The sequence below is a fragment of the Tenrec ecaudatus genome, chromosome 12 (genome assembly GCF_050624435.1).
Source record: "Tenrec ecaudatus isolate mTenEca1 chromosome 12, mTenEca1.hap1, whole genome shotgun sequence".
In the NCBI taxonomy this organism is placed as follows: Eukaryota; Metazoa; Chordata; class Mammalia; order Afrosoricida; family Tenrecidae; genus Tenrec; species Tenrec ecaudatus.
The window spans coordinates 29167747-29185879 of NC_134541.1; the positions used below are offsets into that span (position 1 = coordinate 29167747).

Here is an 18133-nt window from a genome sequence, read left to right on the forward strand (position 1 = left end):
CAGAAGAAGTATGGTCTGGGGAACGTGCTCTAAAGGAAACAATGTAGCCAAGTGGCTAGGGGTCGGGGTTTGCAGTCCCGCAGGCAAGCCTTCAATGGCATCCTGCCTGTGCCGCTGGCTGGTGGTGGGACCGTGGGTGAGCTCCTTAGTCTCTGGGTCCGTATCCTCATCTCTGCCTGGGGATAAGAGTAATGGCTGTCGTCTAGGTGGCTGAGGACTTAATGCATTAATTAATACGCTTCACGCCCTTAGAGCTGGCTCTGCATCTCATCTCCCCCACTTCGTGTTGCAGACAGGTGACTGTACTTGTATTTGGCCCCCATCTGCTGCTTCCTTGTGTGGTCTTTGGGAATTTGCTTCAATTTCCCTGTCTATAAAATAGGAATATCTCGTTAGGAGCTTTTTAATGTTTTTCTTTGGGGTGGGGTGGGGGGGAGGATTAAATGACTTAGAGCGGTGCCCCACACATAGCATTCCATACATGGTGATGTGTATCCTTGTCCTGCAGACTTTGAGGCTGCTGTTATGCAGCCTTTACAGCATGTCCTGCGGGCACAGGGGCCTCTGCGGCTAGGGTCGGTGGCCTGTGTGTCATGGCTGCCACTCAAGAGCTGCAGAGGGCACAGCAGTCGGCCCAGCACTGCCTGTCCCAGCCCAGAGAGGCCTCAGAAGGATGGCGTTCCGAAGGATTTCAGCACCAGGCTCCTGACAGGACCGACTTTTCAGCATTTTTTAAGCAGTGCATCTGCTCCTCAAGAGAAGCAACCTTTCCCGGAAGCCGAGGACCCACCCCCCTATCTCACAGAGGATGAACTTCTGGGAAGGCAGAGAAAAGGTGGGCTTTGTTCCTCGTTCCCCTCGGGTTCCTGCTTTACTCCTTACCAGCATCCAGAACTCGAGTCTTAAATATTGTTTACATTTGTGGATTAGTGACATTAATTACGTCTTTCACACAGACTCAACACTTTTTGGGGTGAATGTTTACAGAGCAGATCGTCAGTTTTGCATGCAACAATTTAGACATGTTCAGTCAGGGCAGTCTCCACAGCGCAGCATCACCTTATCCCATTCCCTCCTGTGGTGCCCGGTTCCATCCACCGCCCCGCCCCCCCCTCTCCTGACTGCTGAACTTTGTCTTCTGACAAATGCCACACTTTTCTTTTCTCTGTTTGTGCTGGGGATTGCACAGCTCTTTATTAGATGGAAACCATCGAATTGTGTCGCACACAAAACGTGTTAATGAAAGAGCTAACTTGTTTTCAGCTCTTTTGATTTTAAATGGTTGAATATTAAGGTGTGCATACCTTGTAGTGTTACTAACCCCCTAAGAGACCTGTCTTGTTGTTTGGCGGGAGGAGTCCTGGCTGTGCAGATTGTGAACCACAAGATCAGCAGTTTTAAACCACCAGCTGCTCCGTGGGAGAAAAATGACGCTTTCTACTCTTGTAAAGAGCAATGGTCTTGGAAACCCACAGGGGCATTTCTGTCGTGCCCTGTGGGGTTGATGTGAGTTGGAATTGACTCGATGGCAGTATTGTTTGGGTGAAATTTGAATCATGAGGGTGAGTTCATTTCCAGACTTGGAGGGTGACTAAGGGCCGTAATCTTAGGGGTTCCATCAGTCTCCAGCTGACCAACTAGCCTGGGCTTTTTAAAAATGATTTTGAGTTTGGTTCAGCATTTTTCACCTACTCTATTTATACCTTCTAATGTGATCCTTTTTGTTTCATTAATAATTAAAAAATACTTTTTTAATTGTGTGGAGGTTTAGAGAGCAGATCATTTTTCAGTTCAACCGTTCTTACTCACTTGCTGTCATGTCATTGAGTGTGACATCACTTACCTGACTTCGTCCTTGTGTTTTCTGGTTCGTCCTTCTCTAACCCCTCTTCTTTCCTTGCCTTTTTGGTCTTGAATGATGAATTACTCAAAAGTACGTGTACCTTTCTAGTATTAGTGTTGCCCTCTAGACCTGTCTATTGCCTGGCTGAAAATGGAGCCATGGGTGAGTTCAGTTCCAGACCCGAAGGGTGACAAGGACCAGGGCCTCTGGGTTCCACTAGCCTGTATCAGACCAGTGAGCCTGGGGCCTTTCATGGTTTGCAGTTTTGGGCCACTCTCTCTGTGATCTTCTGATGTGATCCCTTTCAGAGCAGGTGGTACAGTCTAGCTCTTCTGACCTCACTGTCGAGAGAGGGAGGCTTGCATGGCCATTATTCCATTGGCCTCCTTGTTTCCCTGGGCCTTCAGTTTCCTGTGCTCTTCTTTTCTTGAGAGGGCACAGAGCAGTAGTTTCACCTGAAAATGTGATCTCTTTAGAACACTTGGCAGTGCTAGTTGGGGACCACCTAGTTTTTCTGGTCTCAGGGTTAGTTAAGGAGGCTGATACTTGTATGGTTCATTAGTCCATTGAACTAATCGCTTACACAATGTCTTTCTAATTTCATCATTTTTGTTTCCCCTGGATGGAAAGAGACCTAAAGGAAGACGGAGAACATGGTTTTTGTGGAATCTGATGTTCTGCCGACTGAACTCTGTGGGCTCTTTTGTGGACTCTGTTGTGACAGGTAACCCAGGTAGACCCCAGGCTCACAACTCATTCCCTCAAGGTGTTTGGTTACATCTAAGAGGTTTCCATAACTTTCCCCCCTAGAAGATCTACCCCATTTATGAATGCATTTACAGCATAGACAAATACCCATGCACACATATCTCCCTATCATCTCCATCTGCGTGCATTTGTTTGTGGGCATGCGCTCTGTCCCACCCCTGTGCAGCCTGTGTGCTTGTGTCCATGCATCTCTGGTGCCTCCGAGTCATCGTGACCTTATGTCCAGAAGAAGACAGCGTGGCCTTTCCTCCCCACGTGTCGGAGCCTTCGTGGCACAGTGGGTTCTGCGATGGGCTGCGTGGTCAGCAGCCCAGCACCAGTCACCCACAGGAGAAAAAGGCGGCTTTCTCTCCTATGAGACTTACAGCCTTGGAAACCCATGGGAGCAGTTAGCCTTGGTGAGTGCGTTTCCCCCCAAGTTAACATGTCTCTACTCTCTAACCAGTAACTTAACTTCCTTTCCCTCTACCCCTGGTAAACATCAAAGAATGTTTCTTTCTGTGTCAAAACCCTTTATTTATGTATTTGCTCATTCATTCACATACATACATACATACATACATACATACATACCTCTTATAATAGTGGTCTCGGACATGATTTGTGATGGAATAATTTCATCCATGGTAAGAAGTGGTTTGCGGATTCACCATTATTTAATGTCATGTTGCCTTCCACGTGGGTAGCTAACCAAAGTTTGTTTCCCCCTTTTTTATTGATGGGATTCAGGTTGTTTCCGTCTTTTTGCTATTGCGAACAAGTGTTGCGGTGAACATACATGTGCTTATGTCTTCATGTCGTACCTCTGATTTCACTAGGATATATACTATGCGGTATTTCTGTTTCAATCTTTTTGTTTTCTGCATGACTGGATCATGTTACCACTCCACCACCAGTGTTTGCTGGCTCTAGTGTTTGCATCCTCCCGGCGCTTGCTGTTTTCTGTTTTTTGAACTTTGTTTTTAACGCTGGGGGGAGGTGGTATGTCCTTGCTCAGATTTGCATCTCTCCAATGACTTAGCGATTGCAAGTACTTCTTCATTTATTTATCGATGCCCCAATGTCTTCTTTGTTCCAGTGTCTCTTCATGTCTTCTACCCAGTTGTAATTGGATTATTTCTCTCTCCTCATTGAAGTTTCCTATAAATTTTAGCTGTTAGTCCCTTGTCTCATGTCTGCTCGCTCTGTGGGGTCTCCTTTCCTCTTCTGCTAAAAACCCCGAGATGCCCATCCGTGTCCAATCATTAGGAGGTCCCAGGCATTTAGGATGTCTTGTACTGTCTGTGTATTTCACTTTTCATTTTTCTCCCAATTATAGAGTTAGCTTTGGAGGGTTAGCTGTGTAGGAATGTTGGTAAGTTATGGAATTCTCAGTTCTACCCAGTAAGTTATTGTAAAGGAACTTACAGTGATGGCAGACACGACGGGCAGAGGTCCTGGGAGTCCTCTCTGTGGTTCTTGGGCTACCATTACAAATCTTAAAATCATTTTAAATTTCAAGATTATCTCTTTAAGTCATAAAGTCGCCTTCACACTTGGTGCTATGGAAATCCACTCTTTATATATGAACAGGCATTTCGTTAGTAATATGCAGATTACAGTACAGTGGTGATCACATGGCACAGATGATTTGTATTTTGCTGTTTCCATTTAATGCGTCCCCAAACGCTGTGGCCCTTCTCTTCAGTGTGTCATTGGGTTGTGCCAGGACGTTTTCCAGCCGTTTGCCTATGGCTGGACATCGCTATGTTAAAAATGTATGTGTGTAAATAATATATGCTAAATGTCTCCATTGACGCTTGACTAGTAACTTATAATAATTGGTGTCTAGTACAGTCATAGTGTATATATCTAATCACATCATTTTCTCCCTAATAATCCAATATTATTTATCAGTTAGCCCTCCCTTGTCTAGTTTTTCTTTTTTCAGAAATACTTTGCTGGTTCTTTATTCCAAAGAAACATATAATTTTATCTATTTGGCATATTTTCTTGGAAAATATGTATAGCAAAACACACCACTCCAACAACATCTCCTTGTGTAATTCGGTCAGATTGAGTATGGCCTTGAAATTGTGTTCCAATTGTTTTTATAACTATATCTCCTTGCTTCTCAGGTGACTTTAAATACAGCTTATGATGGGTGTTTACATTTAATGTAGTATTTCTCTTGTTCTGAAGCGCTGTCATTTATCTGGGGGATATCTGGTGATCAGTAGCGTGTCCAAATTGAGGCACCATGAGCCCCTGTTCATTTGCGGAGCCCTTTTGAGACCTGCGTCTCCTTGTCTGTCTGCCTATTCATGGGATTACACTGCTTGCAGTCTACCTCGAGACGTATGGCTGTCAGATGAACGTGAACGACACTGAGATAGCTTGGTCCATCCTTCAGAAGAGCGGCTACCAGCGAACCAGTCACCTCCAAGAGGTACCCGCCTTCCCCTCTGCCCTGCGTGTCCTGGGTGAGTTGCGCTAGTTTGAGGATGAGCTGCAGGACCCGAGGAGCGGGCCGTGGGCTCCCTTGAATTCAGTGCTTGTCATGGAGCTGAGGTGTATGGTTGTAAAAAGGAAAAATATTGTTACATGAAATTAACAGAAAATGAAGGCCTTTCATAATTTGTAGTACAGTGGTGTTTGCTTTTGTAATCACCACCCCTGGTTAGGTCTGCGACATTTCGTCATCCCCATGGGAAAGTCCGTGTTCCTGAAGGAGCCACTCCACGCTCCCTCCCCTGCAGCCTCTGTGCATTGGCCTGACGGGTGGAATCCCTGTAAATGGAATCACAGAGGATGTGGCCCGTAGTGGGTGGCTTATTTCACTTGGCACAGTGGTGTTGCGGTTTATCCTGACATGTACTTCTGTCCCAGTTTTGAAACTTTTTGTGGGGAGTGGGTGCCAAGTTAAAAATGGATGGCAGGGCAGGGGTCCTTCCAGGCTAATTTCAAAGGTCATAATTTTTGTTTTTATCCCCTCTTGCTTCCCACTCAGGCGGATGTGATCCTTCTTGTCACATGTTCTATCAGGTGAGAGTTTGTTCTTTAACTAGAGAGTGATGGTCTTGTAGCCAGGAGGGCATTAGCAAGCAGTGCCAGGCTTGGCCTACCTGGGGCAGTGAGCTGACAGACATGTTTTCCGGATGACTCACGGGTTCACGGCTGGCTGACCTGGCCCTGGGCTGGGCACTAGAGAGGCAGAGGCTGTGAGTTCTCACAACGCTCCTACGGGGAGATGCGTAGATGACGCAGAAACAGACTCACCCGATGACTCCAGGGTTTCCGGAACAAATGCCGTGGCTTTCTAATGGAGTGTGCTGGGCTGGCACGTGGTCAGTGGTCAGGGGACTGACAGACTGGGTGTCATCCATCAAGTTTCCTACCTGGTTTAGGTCCAGTGCAAATAAGTTAGTGTGAATGTTTCCGTAGCTGTACCGTCAGTGACTCAGTGAATGCCGTTTTGTTTCAGGGCCTTCGCTCAAGCCATTGACTTAGGTGCTCTGGGAGATTTACAAATGAGGTGTCTATTGAGCCCCGATGTATGGAGCTCAATCTGAAAGGACCTACGGCAGATCCCCCACAAACGCTAACACATGGCGGAAAACCAACCCCTTAAACCACAAACCCGAGCTCACTGCCATGGCGTCAGTGCTGACTCACAGCGACCCTGTAGGATAGGATAGAATTGCCCCTGTGGGGTTCAAAGACAGAGCAGAAAGCCCTGTCTTTCTCCTGAGAAAGCCTCCGCCAGGGTGGGAGGGAAACAGCAATGTAAAACAAGAAATTGCTATGATTCGGGAAAAGTGTATCCAGTGGAAGGACAGTTGGAAGGCAGTAGAAAGGGCTTCCAACAGGAGAGAGATGGAGGAGCCTTTGGGAACGAGGTTGCTTTTGGTCTAAGCCTTTGCCAGGACGTAGAGTTCTGTACCAGGGACATCATTCAAGGAATAGTGTTAGAGGTGGCCAGTGCCTAAAGGATTGAGGCTTGTTTTTGTTTTCTTCCCACTGTCCCACTCCCTCAATGGCTCGGTGGTTTATTTTCATGCTCCCGTCCCCCTTGCTCCTTTGCTCTTTGTAGGGAGAAGGCTGAGCAGACCATCTGGAATCGTTTACAGCAGCTTAAAGCCCTGAAGACAAAACGGCCCCGCTCTCGAGTGCCGCTGAGGATCGGGATTCTAGGTACCCGGGAATTTACAGATTTTGTTAGTTTTAAGCCTTGGGCTTTATGTTAGGCGGCTCTATGTGCTTGTTTCCCTTAAAGACTGGATTCAGTGCGCGACTCCACAGCCCTGTCTGCTGGGCCCTCCTTGCTGTGCTCCTCAAAGGAAAATAAAGTATGTTTAGTTCCATCAAAAAATAAAAGAAGACTGAATTCCCAGTGGGTGAAGAAATCTTGTGCTCTGTACAATTGCTGTGCTGCTGTCAGAGGCAGATGAGCTGAAGCTTATCAAGAACCTTTCATCATGCCTTGCAATAACAGGTGTTCAGAGTGGTGTGCATTTTTTTTTACCGTCGAATGATTAGGTGGCCAACATTCTGACTAGGAAGGCATTTGAAATCAGAGGAGCAGCGTGAATTTACAGTGTGGTCCCTTTCTGCCTTGCCTTCGGAAGCATACCGAGTCCACAGTGACACTGGCCCGCCGGGTAGCATTTGATTAAGGTGTGACTGAGTAGCGGTTACTGTGCCCTCTGGTCTCTCTTGGCAAAGAAGAGCGAAGAACCTCAAAGCTGCGAGCACATCAGTCTCGTTATAGGGTAATGGGTAAGAGATGCCGAGTTAGCGGAAATGTTTTACAAGACGTTTGTGTTCTTCTCCCTCGTGATGAAATACCCAACTTGAAGGTTGCCTTTGCAACCACGTTCTGGTGGCGTTGCTCACATGCGGTACCGAGTAGCCGTTCCCTCTGCTTGTTTCCAGGAGCGGGTCAGCGCCCAAACACACTGCCCATTAAGCAGTGACTCCGCTCCTCCCTCCAGTTCCATCCCTAACCGGCTTTCTGTTCTGCCGTTCCCTGCAGAGTCTACCACAGAAACGCAGCCCTGTGATGTTTGTTGTCCTTTGCGTCTGGTGGCTTTGACTCAGCCCCGTGTTTTCAAGGTGCGAGGCCGTTGCAGGGCCGTCGCAATAGAAGCCCCTGGGCGTGGGTAGCTGTCAGTGATTTCAGCCATCTCAGGAACCATGTTTCCGCAGGTCGTTTCCAAGAGTGTGTGTCATCAAGCGGACTTCTAGAGTTCGGTAGACTGGCTGTAACCTATAGTACTTCCGGAAAGATCCCGGCACAGGTGGTCAGCTCCTTTTTCGAAAGGTGTTATAAGCGGTATGGGCCAGAAGAGGAGAGACGGTCTAGGCGTAGTTTTAAGTAAGGTTGGTTTTGAAACATGTGTCTGGCAGTGAACTGGTCTTCGCTTGTGGCAACAAGTCCTTTTCACCTGGAAAAGCAATGATGCGTGTCTACCAAGGTTTTAGGCGCGGTTTAGATTTTCACGGGCATCCAGTGCTCTGGTGCCCTTTCCTGTGCTGTGTAGTGAGGGATGATGGTGACGGGGTCTCTTGGAGGGGACTCTCAGGAGTCGCTAATGCACGCTCGAGTGTCCAGGTGCTGGGAAGCAGCCAGGAGAGGGATACATTGGGATGCAGAGACCTGTGTTCCTCTCGTCCCCAGGCTGCATGGCTGAGAGGCTGAAGGAGGAGATCCTCCACAGGGAGAAGACGGTGGATCTGCTGGCTGGTCCTGATGCCTACCGAGACCTCCCCCGGCTGCTGGCTGTGGCGGCGTCGGGCCAGCAGGCTGCCAACGTGCTGCTCTCTCTGGATGAGACCTACGCCGATGTCATGCCAGTCCAGACGAGCGCCACTGCCACCTCTGCCTTCGTGTGAGTTCCTGCCCAAGGGAGTGGGAGTGACCTTCCCTTTGCTGCTGGTCTTGCTTTTCACATGCTGTTTTATGACTCAGAAAAGTAACACGTGCCCAGGGTGTAGCACACAACCAGTGGCGTACAGCAGGGAAACACTTTTTTTGTTTTCAAATCATTTTACTGGGGGCTTGTACAACTCTTATCACAATCCACACATACATCCATTGTGTTAAGCACTTTTGTACATTTGTTGCCATCATCGTTCTTTCTACTTGAGCCCCTGGTGTTCGCTCCTCATTTCCCCCCTCCCTCTCACTCCCCCTGCAGCCTTGTTTCCTGTAGAATCTCTTCTGCAATCTGCTTTGCACTCGTACACTGAGAGGAGCTCTTCCTCCACCTCCCCCTTTTACGCCAGTGATAGAAACCTATCAGGCGCTCCTGATCTTTTACGTAAGGAAAGTAAAAATCAGGCTCTGAAAGAGTTCCTATTGACTGCAGGAAAAGGTAAAAGAGTATAAAGAAGGCCGTAAGAACCACTGGGAGACTGCTGCCGCCTCATGATAAAAGTCACGCTGGTTGTTTTTCGGAGCTGCCGGTCGCTTCTGACTCACAGCGACCCGATGGACAACAGAAGGGCACTCTGCCTGTCCTGTGCTGTCCCGCAGTGGCGGTGTTGGAGCCCATTGCTGCAGCCACGCTGCCACTTGTCTTGTTGAAGGCCTTGTTTATGCTGCTCCTCTCACCTGGTTACCATTTACCAAACAGTCTAGCGAGTAACGCTCTCCCTGCTTTTTGTGCACATCATTCTTCTTTTCCAATGTGCTTCTGTAAGGGTGCTTCTTTGCATGTGTTTATAAAAATTGCTCTTCTAGTACTTAGCTTGATAACTTCCTCTTGATCGAGATGGTGAATCTATAACCTTCCTGTAACAGAGGTTGAGGAATGGTTTACTGACTGTTTCTGGAAAGAAAGTTGTATTGGAATATAGATGTGCCCATTGTTTTATGAACGATCTTTGGCTGCCTTTGGTATGTGGCGCCCTGGTGGCAAGGTCAGCAGTTGGAACCCACCAGCTGCTCTGGAGGAGAAAGACGAGGCTGTCCACTCCCTGGGAGAGATACAGGGCATGACTGCCCTGGCCTGTGGGGTCGCTGGGAGTCGGGAATTGGGTGTTTATTCTTGGAGCGTTTGCTACTGTACCAGCAGAGTTGAGTTGTTGTGACAGAGACTGATTAACTAATGATTTTACTCTTTGGTTGTTCATGGAATGGTGCAAATGGTTAATGTGTTGGCTGCTGACTGAAAGGTTGGAGGTTTGAGGCCACCCAGAGGTGCCTGAGAAGAAAGCCTTGTTGATCTCCCAAAAGAACAGTCTTTATAAACTCAGTGCCTTATCACGAGGGTAGGGGCATGGGCTGGGAGTGGGAAGCGCGAGAAAGGGGGACTCCATCACAAGATTGGGTATATAGCTGCCCCCACAAAGGGACGAATAACAGAAATGTGGGTAAAGGGAGACAACAGACAGTATCAGATATGAAATAACAATAACAATATGTAATTGATCAAGGATGCACAAGAGTGGGAGGGGAAGGGAAGGAGGGCGAAAAAGAGGAGTTTATAGTATAAATTGTGGGGGTGCTTAGTAAAAACAATCGTTACCTAACTTGTTTTAATATTTTCAAACCATTGAATTGTAGGTACATACATTTTATATCAATTAAACTGTAAAAGAGATAAAATGTTTCATTTATGAAATCATTCTGCAGTAAGCCCCCTTAGTATGTTTAATCCATAATTATTTCCTTATGGCAATAGAGGATTTTATATTTGGAATGCAAATAAAAGAGAAATTTGACTTAGACATCTCAGAGTTGGGTCAGAAACAAGTGAGCAAGACAGAGACCTTGTTCTAAACCCACACATCCATACTTCTTTTGGGCTCTGGAATGTGTAGATCCTATCACTAGACCAGCAGTCGAAAGCCCATGTGTGCTAAGGCCCTGGCCCAGCCTCTCACCACCGTCATCCCTCAGCCCAGGGAACCACGCCCCACCCCTTGCAGTTTGGGTTAGGTGGCAAGTAGTGTTCAAGATGAAAAAAGAAGGCTACGGCTGTGCTTTTGAGATCTCAGATCAGTCCAGGGTCAGTGTGGCGCCTGAGGACTCGGTGCCAAAGGGCGATGCCAGGGGGGCTGCGACCTGGCCCCTCACTCATTTCCGGTGCTTTCTTCCCCAGGTCGATAATGCGAGGCTGCGACAACATGTGCAGCTACTGCATCGTTCCTTTCACACGTGGCCGCGAGAGGAGCCGGCCTGTGGCCTCCATTCTAGAGGAAGTGAGGAAGCTCTCGGAGCAGGTGAGCAGTTCTCCAGGCTCAGCCCAGGACGTGCTCGTGGGAGGTTGAGAGCAAGCAGCCTGTGCTACTACTCTAAGTTGCAAAAGTTGGGGGCCACTCCTGGCTCATAGCTTGCATTTGCTGCCCACAGATGACAGGCATGCCCGCTGTGGACAATGGCTTAGGGGCAGCAGGGTGGAATGGAAAAAGCACAGGCCTCGAGCTCTGGCTCCATCTGTCTCTGTCTTGGTGCCCTGGCAAAAGTCCCTTAACCCTCCGCTCCAAAGTCCACATCCCATCTTGGCAAGAGGATCAACAAGACCTTCCTTCAGGCTCACCACACGGCTCAGGACTGGTTGTTAAAGGGCCCGGGCACACAGTGTATTGCTCGGAGTGACTTGCTAGACTGTGTCTCTACTTCACTTTGATTTTGTGGTTGACAACGTCCCCTGCAAAACCAGTACCAGGTCAGCAGTTCAAACAGGGAACTCCAGTGACACTGACGTTCTTCCTCATCCTCCTTTTCAGTTGTTCCTCCCCGTTAACATCTCCTCGCTGCGCCCGCAGGTGCCTCGCTAGTCTTTCGAATGGCTGGGAGTAAATCTGATCCTACATAGATTTAAGTGAAGCTGAACTGTGTTGGTCTTTAAGATGACTTCGGGGGAAAACGTAAAGATGATCTCAGGGCAGTAGTTTTAGGGATTCAGGAGGCCTGGAGCCCCTGAGATGGTGACGTTTGCACTTGTATTTTGTCACTTGTGATCAGGAGTTTTCAGTAGACTTTAAAGAAATGTTCAGTAAGAATAGCCAGCCTTGCCAGTTCTTCTCTGGCCTCCCAGCCAAGAAGGCAGTCTTTCTTGGAGGCAGTTAGCCACACCTTGTGTGTCAGGGTAATCCAGCCCCTAACACATCATCACGGGTCCGGTAGGCGCAGTTGTCCACAGCGATAATAAGTAAAGATTATAGTAAAGTCATAGAGAGCATGAGAGATGGAAGAGAGATTCAAATAATGGAGTCTGGCACATTTCAGGGTAGCAATGCTCACCTCAGCTCCGCTTGGTGGTCCGCGTGGAGAGAGATATTTAATGCTAACCAAGGCTTTTATCTTCTCTGGGGACATGCAAGCCCCCTAATTACAGGTGAAGAGATAGGCCACAGGACAGTGTTGTGCTGTAGGTACTACAGTAATGGGAGGGGGGTGATCTAGGGAAATACATGCAATAGGAAGAGGAGGGATTGGGGGTATGCATGTGACAAGATGGGTGGAGCCTAGATTTAGGATGGCAGCCTAACCTTGGTCATCCTTGGGCGGGTTTGACCTCTCGGGTCTCCTACAAGGAAACAGACAACTACCATCCTTATCAGAAGGGAGTGGGCCCTATTTGTTGTGGGATAAACAGTGGTGTCAGCTTGCTCTAGATGGCTGATAGCTCTTAGGGAGAATGACCCCTGATCTACTCCTGATGATCTCCAAGTGTATAGTCATTCGCAAGCAGCTAAGTTTGGCAGTTTGGCATATATTTGGGGGGACACAGCTTGTTTCCCACATAGTGAGTTGGACTTGGGCCAGGGCGGGGCAGGGACTCCTTTTCCTCCTCACTGTCATGGATCCTAGAGGACTGTCGGAAACCTTCCAGCTCTGCACAAGGGGACACTAGTGGGACGTGGCGCTTTCCTTCTGTTGTGGTCTCCTGGCGGTGCTTTCTCCTCTCCCATCCCCACATTGTTTCCCAATTTGGTCTCTGGGTGCTCACAGCCGCTTTTTCTGCCCCCTCCCCTTTGAAGAGCACTCTCCCTCCCCACTGTAAGAGCGCCAAACCTCACTTCTTTAGGTTGTTTCAGGTCAATCCGTTGCAATCCCCTTAACGTATCATAATGTTTAACAAACAGTTTTGTTGGCACATGATGTACATATCCAATTCAATAGTTCATATCAAGAAGAATTATATAATTTTTACTTAATGCCCCATCATTTATCCCACTTCTTCTCTGTGTTTTCTCTTTCTGTTCCTCCGCCTTTCCTAACCCGGCACTCCATCCTTGGGTAAACTTTGCTGCTCTTTTGATCTTAAAAGGTTGATGATTTTAGCTCAGGGGTGAGTTAAGTTCTAGGCCTGAAGGATGACGAAGGGCCACAGTCTTGGGGGTCCCACCAGTCTCTTTCTGGCCAGGAAGCTTGATTCCCTTTTAGGATTTTGGGTTACTTGCTCCACGTTTTTCTTCCACTCTATCCAGGACCTAATGTGCCCAGACAAACCCTTCTGAACTGTGTTCTTGGCTCAGTGCTTCCCTTTTGATCTCATAAGGTTGATGAGTTCACAGAACACATGCATAACACCTCCCTAGTGCTACTGCGCCCCGTAGAGACCGGTCTACTACCGTCTGCCTGAGACCGTCTGCCTGAGAACAGGCGACCCCTTTCTGAGGAGTTGGTCATGGTGTGGGCAGTGAGCACTGTCTAATTCATCAGGTGTCAGGGTCATGGCCATCTGTCCATCAGACGCATTGTTTCCATGGGTCTTTGATTTCTTCCTCCTCCTTTGCTCCGATGGGGAGTTCACTGCCTGTTAAACAGACACGTGGACCTTCTGAGATAAGGGGAGGGCTCCCTGGGATGTTGCACATCTTGTGCTGCTCTGATTGCCTGTGCTGTCATCTCAGGCTTCTGCATTCCTGTAAACTGGAAGCTTGATTGGATTTAGGGGAGGTATTTGGCAAGAATTCTTCTGCAGTCACGATTATATCGCTTCAACTGACAGAATGTCATGATTGAACTGTTAGTACTGAACATTGCGTGCAGTGCTTTGCTATTTAGAGAATGTTTTGATGCTGGTTTGTTACAAGAGGCTCTTGTCTGAAATTCAGTTCCTTAGGCAAGATGCTTGGGTGTGAAATTCTTGGTTTAAAGACAAAACATAGATATGGATGTCTCTTGGTAGACTCAATTAATTTCTAAATTAGTGATTTGGAGTGAAGGTGCTTTTTATTTATTTAAAAAAAATCTTTAGCTCTGACAGAAGAAGAGATTTATTGAACCTTTATTGTACTCGGCCGTGAGACCAGAACGAATTCAGAAGGTTGTATATAGGTTTAGAATGGACCGATTTGATGTGAGTAAGGTGAGGGGGTTATTGAAGAGCGATGGGATTTCTGGCTACATTGAGACAGAAGGTCTAGGCAGCGCCCACCGTTAACTTGTACCAGTGTCCCTGGCCTCTGGTGTCTCACCCTCCTGCAGCTGGTTTCTGTGGGCCGACAAGCTGGTGTGGACTTGGACCCCTGTCACTTCTCTCTCCTTGTGTACTTGGCTTGTGCATTCGCTTCCGCCCCCACTGCACTCTCATGGTCCAGTGTGTTCCAGAGCCGTTACCAGCAATCCTTCACAGCCATCTCCAGTGTTTTTCTTTGCTCCTTTTTCAGGGGCTGAAGGAAGTGACACTCCTGGGTCAGAACGTTAATAGTTTTCGGGACAATTCCGAGGTCCAGTTCAACAATACCACATCTACCAACCTCAGCCGTGGCTTCACCACCAACTATAAAACCAAGCAAGGAGGCCTACGTTTTGCTCACCTTTTGGATCATGTCTCCAGAGTAGATCCAGAAATGAGGATCCGTTTCACCTCTCCCCACCCCAAGGACTTTCCTGATGAGGTAAATGGCATGCCAGTTGAGTGGGAGAATCCAACATCAGTCTCTTTAAGCAAGCCAGAGTAGGGAGGCAACACAGACCTTGACTTCTGCTCCGGGGGTCCTGTGGTGAACTGTTCTGTCGACCTCTGGAAAGATTGCAGGTCTGTCTGTGTGGATGGGATAGGGGGTGGGGGTGGGGTTTAAGGCCCCCTGGGGGCCCAGGGGGCTGTGCAGAGAATTTTGATCACCAGGTAGCAGCTGTGAGCGAGTGGTGGAGGGAGGCTGGGGAGGGAGGCACTATGGAGCTCAGCTCGTCCACTACTTTGCCAGAGTGTTGGACAGGGTTCTCTAAGAGAAACACCAGGACATTTACCATTTAATATATATATATATATACATACACACACACACACACACACACACACAACATAAGGAACAAACAGCTATTTAGTCCACAGAGAGTACAGATGGCTCAGTGAAGCTCACTTCTGTGAGACAGTTGATACACTAGCAGTCCTTCAACTGCTGGGTGGAAGTCAAGGAAGCAGACAGCTGAGTCTTCTGTAGAGCAATACAAGCAGTCCAGCCACAGGCAGCAAGTAGCAGGACAGGTCACCAACAGTCAGCCAGATGGCAGGGTCTGACAGTCCCCAGCTCAAGTGATGTATACATGAGCATTGTGGGGAAGCAGGTCTTGAAGGAACCTCAAACTATAGCGACAAGGTCCACGGGTTGGGTGTCCCACAGGTAATGTAGCTCACAAGTTGAGGCAGAGAACTAGCTAAAGGTAGTCGCAAACTGGTCTGATCATCAGAGAGCAAGAGATAAAAAGGCAAGGCTTGCTGAGCCATTTATCTCCCTGCCCTTCAACTAAACTTCAACCTTATTACTCCCACATGTGTTTATTGGCCAGGTTGGCACAATAAACCTACCTATCTCAGCCAGTGTGACTTCCTTTGTCATCTTCCTCTGTAAAACGGGGTTAATAATGATCTGTTTAGGATTGTGAACTAGAAACAGTGTATTCAAGATACTCTACCAGGGAAGCCTCCCCCTTCTCCCCTCTTTTTTGGCAGTTTTTTTGGTTTGGGTGAAATGCCTTAAGTTTTTTTCTCACTACTCTTAGCTTTCCCCTCTGGACTGTGTGTCTTCTTGAGTAGTAAAAGATTCTGTAGACAGATCCCTTATCAGATGTGTGTGTGTGTGTGTGTGTGTGTGCGCGCGCGCGCGTGCGCTTATATCAAGAAAATGGCTCACACGGTTGTAGAAGCTCTCTGACTCCAAGCAGATTCCACATCTGAGGTCCAGTGTTCAGCTGGAGAGGCTTCTCCTTGCTGGGGTAGCTTTGTGGCTGATGGACTCAAGATCAGCACGGGCTGCAGAGGAGCGTGAATCTCAGGCCAGCAGTCAGACTTCTGACTGGTGAGGTGAATGGCTCCAAGTTGGCAAACTAGAGGGCAGGCTGCTGACAACTCCCAGGATCCGCAGGCAACGTGGCGGGCTCTTGCAGTGCCAGTTGCAGTGTTCAGACCGAACATAGAGCACGCCCCGCCTTTCCAGCCTCCACTTGGGAAGTAGGCCTTAGCCCTGAAGAAACTTCCTTTCCGCTGCACCAGTGCTGTGACCTGAGCTAAGGGTGTTCATCCCACTGTAAGCTTTTCATAGCTGCTTGGCTGCTCACGGCAGATCCCCTCCTGGAGTAGATTACGTTGTGTTGGGTCACATTGTGGGGCATTTACCAGGCCTCAACTGTGAAACCATTTCAAATCTTGACCCACCCAAGTTGACGCAACAGTAACATTGTATAGTTTTCAACCTGGAGGCCTTGTATAGCTTTGGTGTAGATTATTCACGAGTGTTTTATATTTTTAATGCTGTTGTCAGTGGGGTATTTTTAAATTGGGGAGCGGAGAGCCTGAACTTTCTCCATACTCAAGCATTACTGTGTGACTTTACATACCAGTTTCCAAATACCTTGTAAATAAAATTTGCTTTACATTTTTGATATAAATATGTGCACGTAATATATTTTTAATGGAAAACGAAGTAAGAATTTAAATACAAATTTTAAACTTTTTTTTGTTCTTGTTTGGAGTGAACTTGTTTGTCACGAGACTCCAAGTCCATTTCAGTTTCACTTTCCTCCTTTTTTCTTTCAGCCGCTCAGACCGCTGTTTAGGTGTGAGGGCTAAGGAATCTGGAGGGACAGATTTTAAACTTGACCAGATTAGGCCTCAGGCCTTGTAGATGGCTGATGTTCCTGCCTCCTTAGTGGCATTCAGAAGGAAGACATTCTAGGTTTGGTTTCTGACTTCTTGGCCTCCTGTCCTCTTTGGGATCTGCTATTTCCTTTGGGGTTATTTCTTGAAGGAAATGTAGCCAGGTTCCTGGTTGGATGAGCTTCAGGGGAAGGCATTATCATTCATCTTTGTAATTCCCAGGGTCTCAGAGGAGTCTCTTTCTTTACCCAGTTTTATTGGCACATAATTCGCATCATACAATTCAATCATTCGGTGGTGTCAAGGAGAGCTGTCCAGTCCTTATCACAATCAACTTCAGAACATTTTCCCCTTGATTAAATCACCTTTAAAATAAGTTGTGTAATCACATTCAGTTCTAGTGCTCCCTCCCCCTCCCGCCTTCATTCTTTACCCCTGAAGTCCCCTCATCTACCCACCCCTACATCCCCTACAGATCTGTGTGTGTGTTATCTCCATGCGGTCACGCCTGTGCTTCACAAACTGGTTAACCCAACAGAAATAATAAAGAACAAAAACCAAATGAGGTGGTAATGATAAAACAACAGTAATATAAAGGTATAAATACTAACAATGAGCAAGAAAGAAAAGACCTCCATCAATATTTAAAAATCCAAGGAAGGAAATTTTGCCTTGGAACAAGCAAGAGGTCCTTGCATCTAGAACAAATTCAGGTTGGGTCTAGAGCAGTACAGTTCCTCATGTTGTGGAACCAACCATAAAATTATTTTTGTTGCTACTTCCTAACTGTAATTTTGCTACTGTTATGAATCGTTCAACCCCCAAAGGGGCCGAGACCCACAAGTTGAGAGCCGCTGGTCTAGAGGGAGGTCAACTGACTGAGTATCCAGTTTGATCCAGCATAGTCAGGATTACAGTGATCTGTGTTTGATAGGAAGGCTGTTCCAGACCTTTGCCTGTGGCTCGCTTGCGGGGATCTGTCAGCAGCTCAGTCTGACTAGATGCTCTGCAGGCGGGTTGGGCTCCCACTGGCCTCCACAGCCTTCCACAAATTGGGTGTTCACAATTTTAGCTCTGATACTTTTCCCTTTGCTGTATTTGAAGTTTGTTGTTTTTATCTTTGGATCACACAAGCTGCTGTTCTTTATCTTTGTGGACTTTGCTTGATTCCTCGTTTAGATGGCTTGAAACACAAACCTTTAAGACCTCAGACTCTATTCCGGTTGGTATTCGGACACATCTGCTCTCTTCCTCACACTTTGCTCTAGCACCCTTATTTTTAGTGGTCATTTCATGAAGGTGACTATTATCAGAACTTACTCTTCTTGGATTGGGGCTAGAGTTAAATAGGAGTGCAGAATCCATCTGCTTGTCCATGGAATATGCATGACTGAGATTTACCTTGGTGACCATCTTATGATAAAACCCCCATAGGACCAACTACACAAACAGAAAAACAAAACAAAAAAACCAAGCTAAAGGCAGG

General features: G+C 47.4%; 1 protein-coding gene across 1 annotated transcript in view; it reads left to right on the top strand.

Annotated features, from left to right (window-relative positions):
* CDK5RAP1 (CDK5RAP1 mitochondrial tRNA methylthiotransferase) overlaps positions 1-18133 on the top strand; it is a 37537-nt gene that overhangs the window by 3088 nt on the left and 16316 nt on the right. The window contains exons 2-8 of the mRNA XM_075563778.1: positions 509-835; positions 4936-5039; positions 5601-5635; positions 6684-6784; positions 8271-8481; positions 10699-10819; positions 14219-14449. Coding sequence (XP_075419893.1) covers positions 509-835; positions 4936-5039; positions 5601-5635; positions 6684-6784; positions 8271-8481; positions 10699-10819; positions 14219-14449 — 1130 coding nt within the window. The remainder of the gene's footprint in view (positions 1-508; positions 836-4935; positions 5040-5600; positions 5636-6683; positions 6785-8270; positions 8482-10698; positions 10820-14218; positions 14450-18133) is intronic.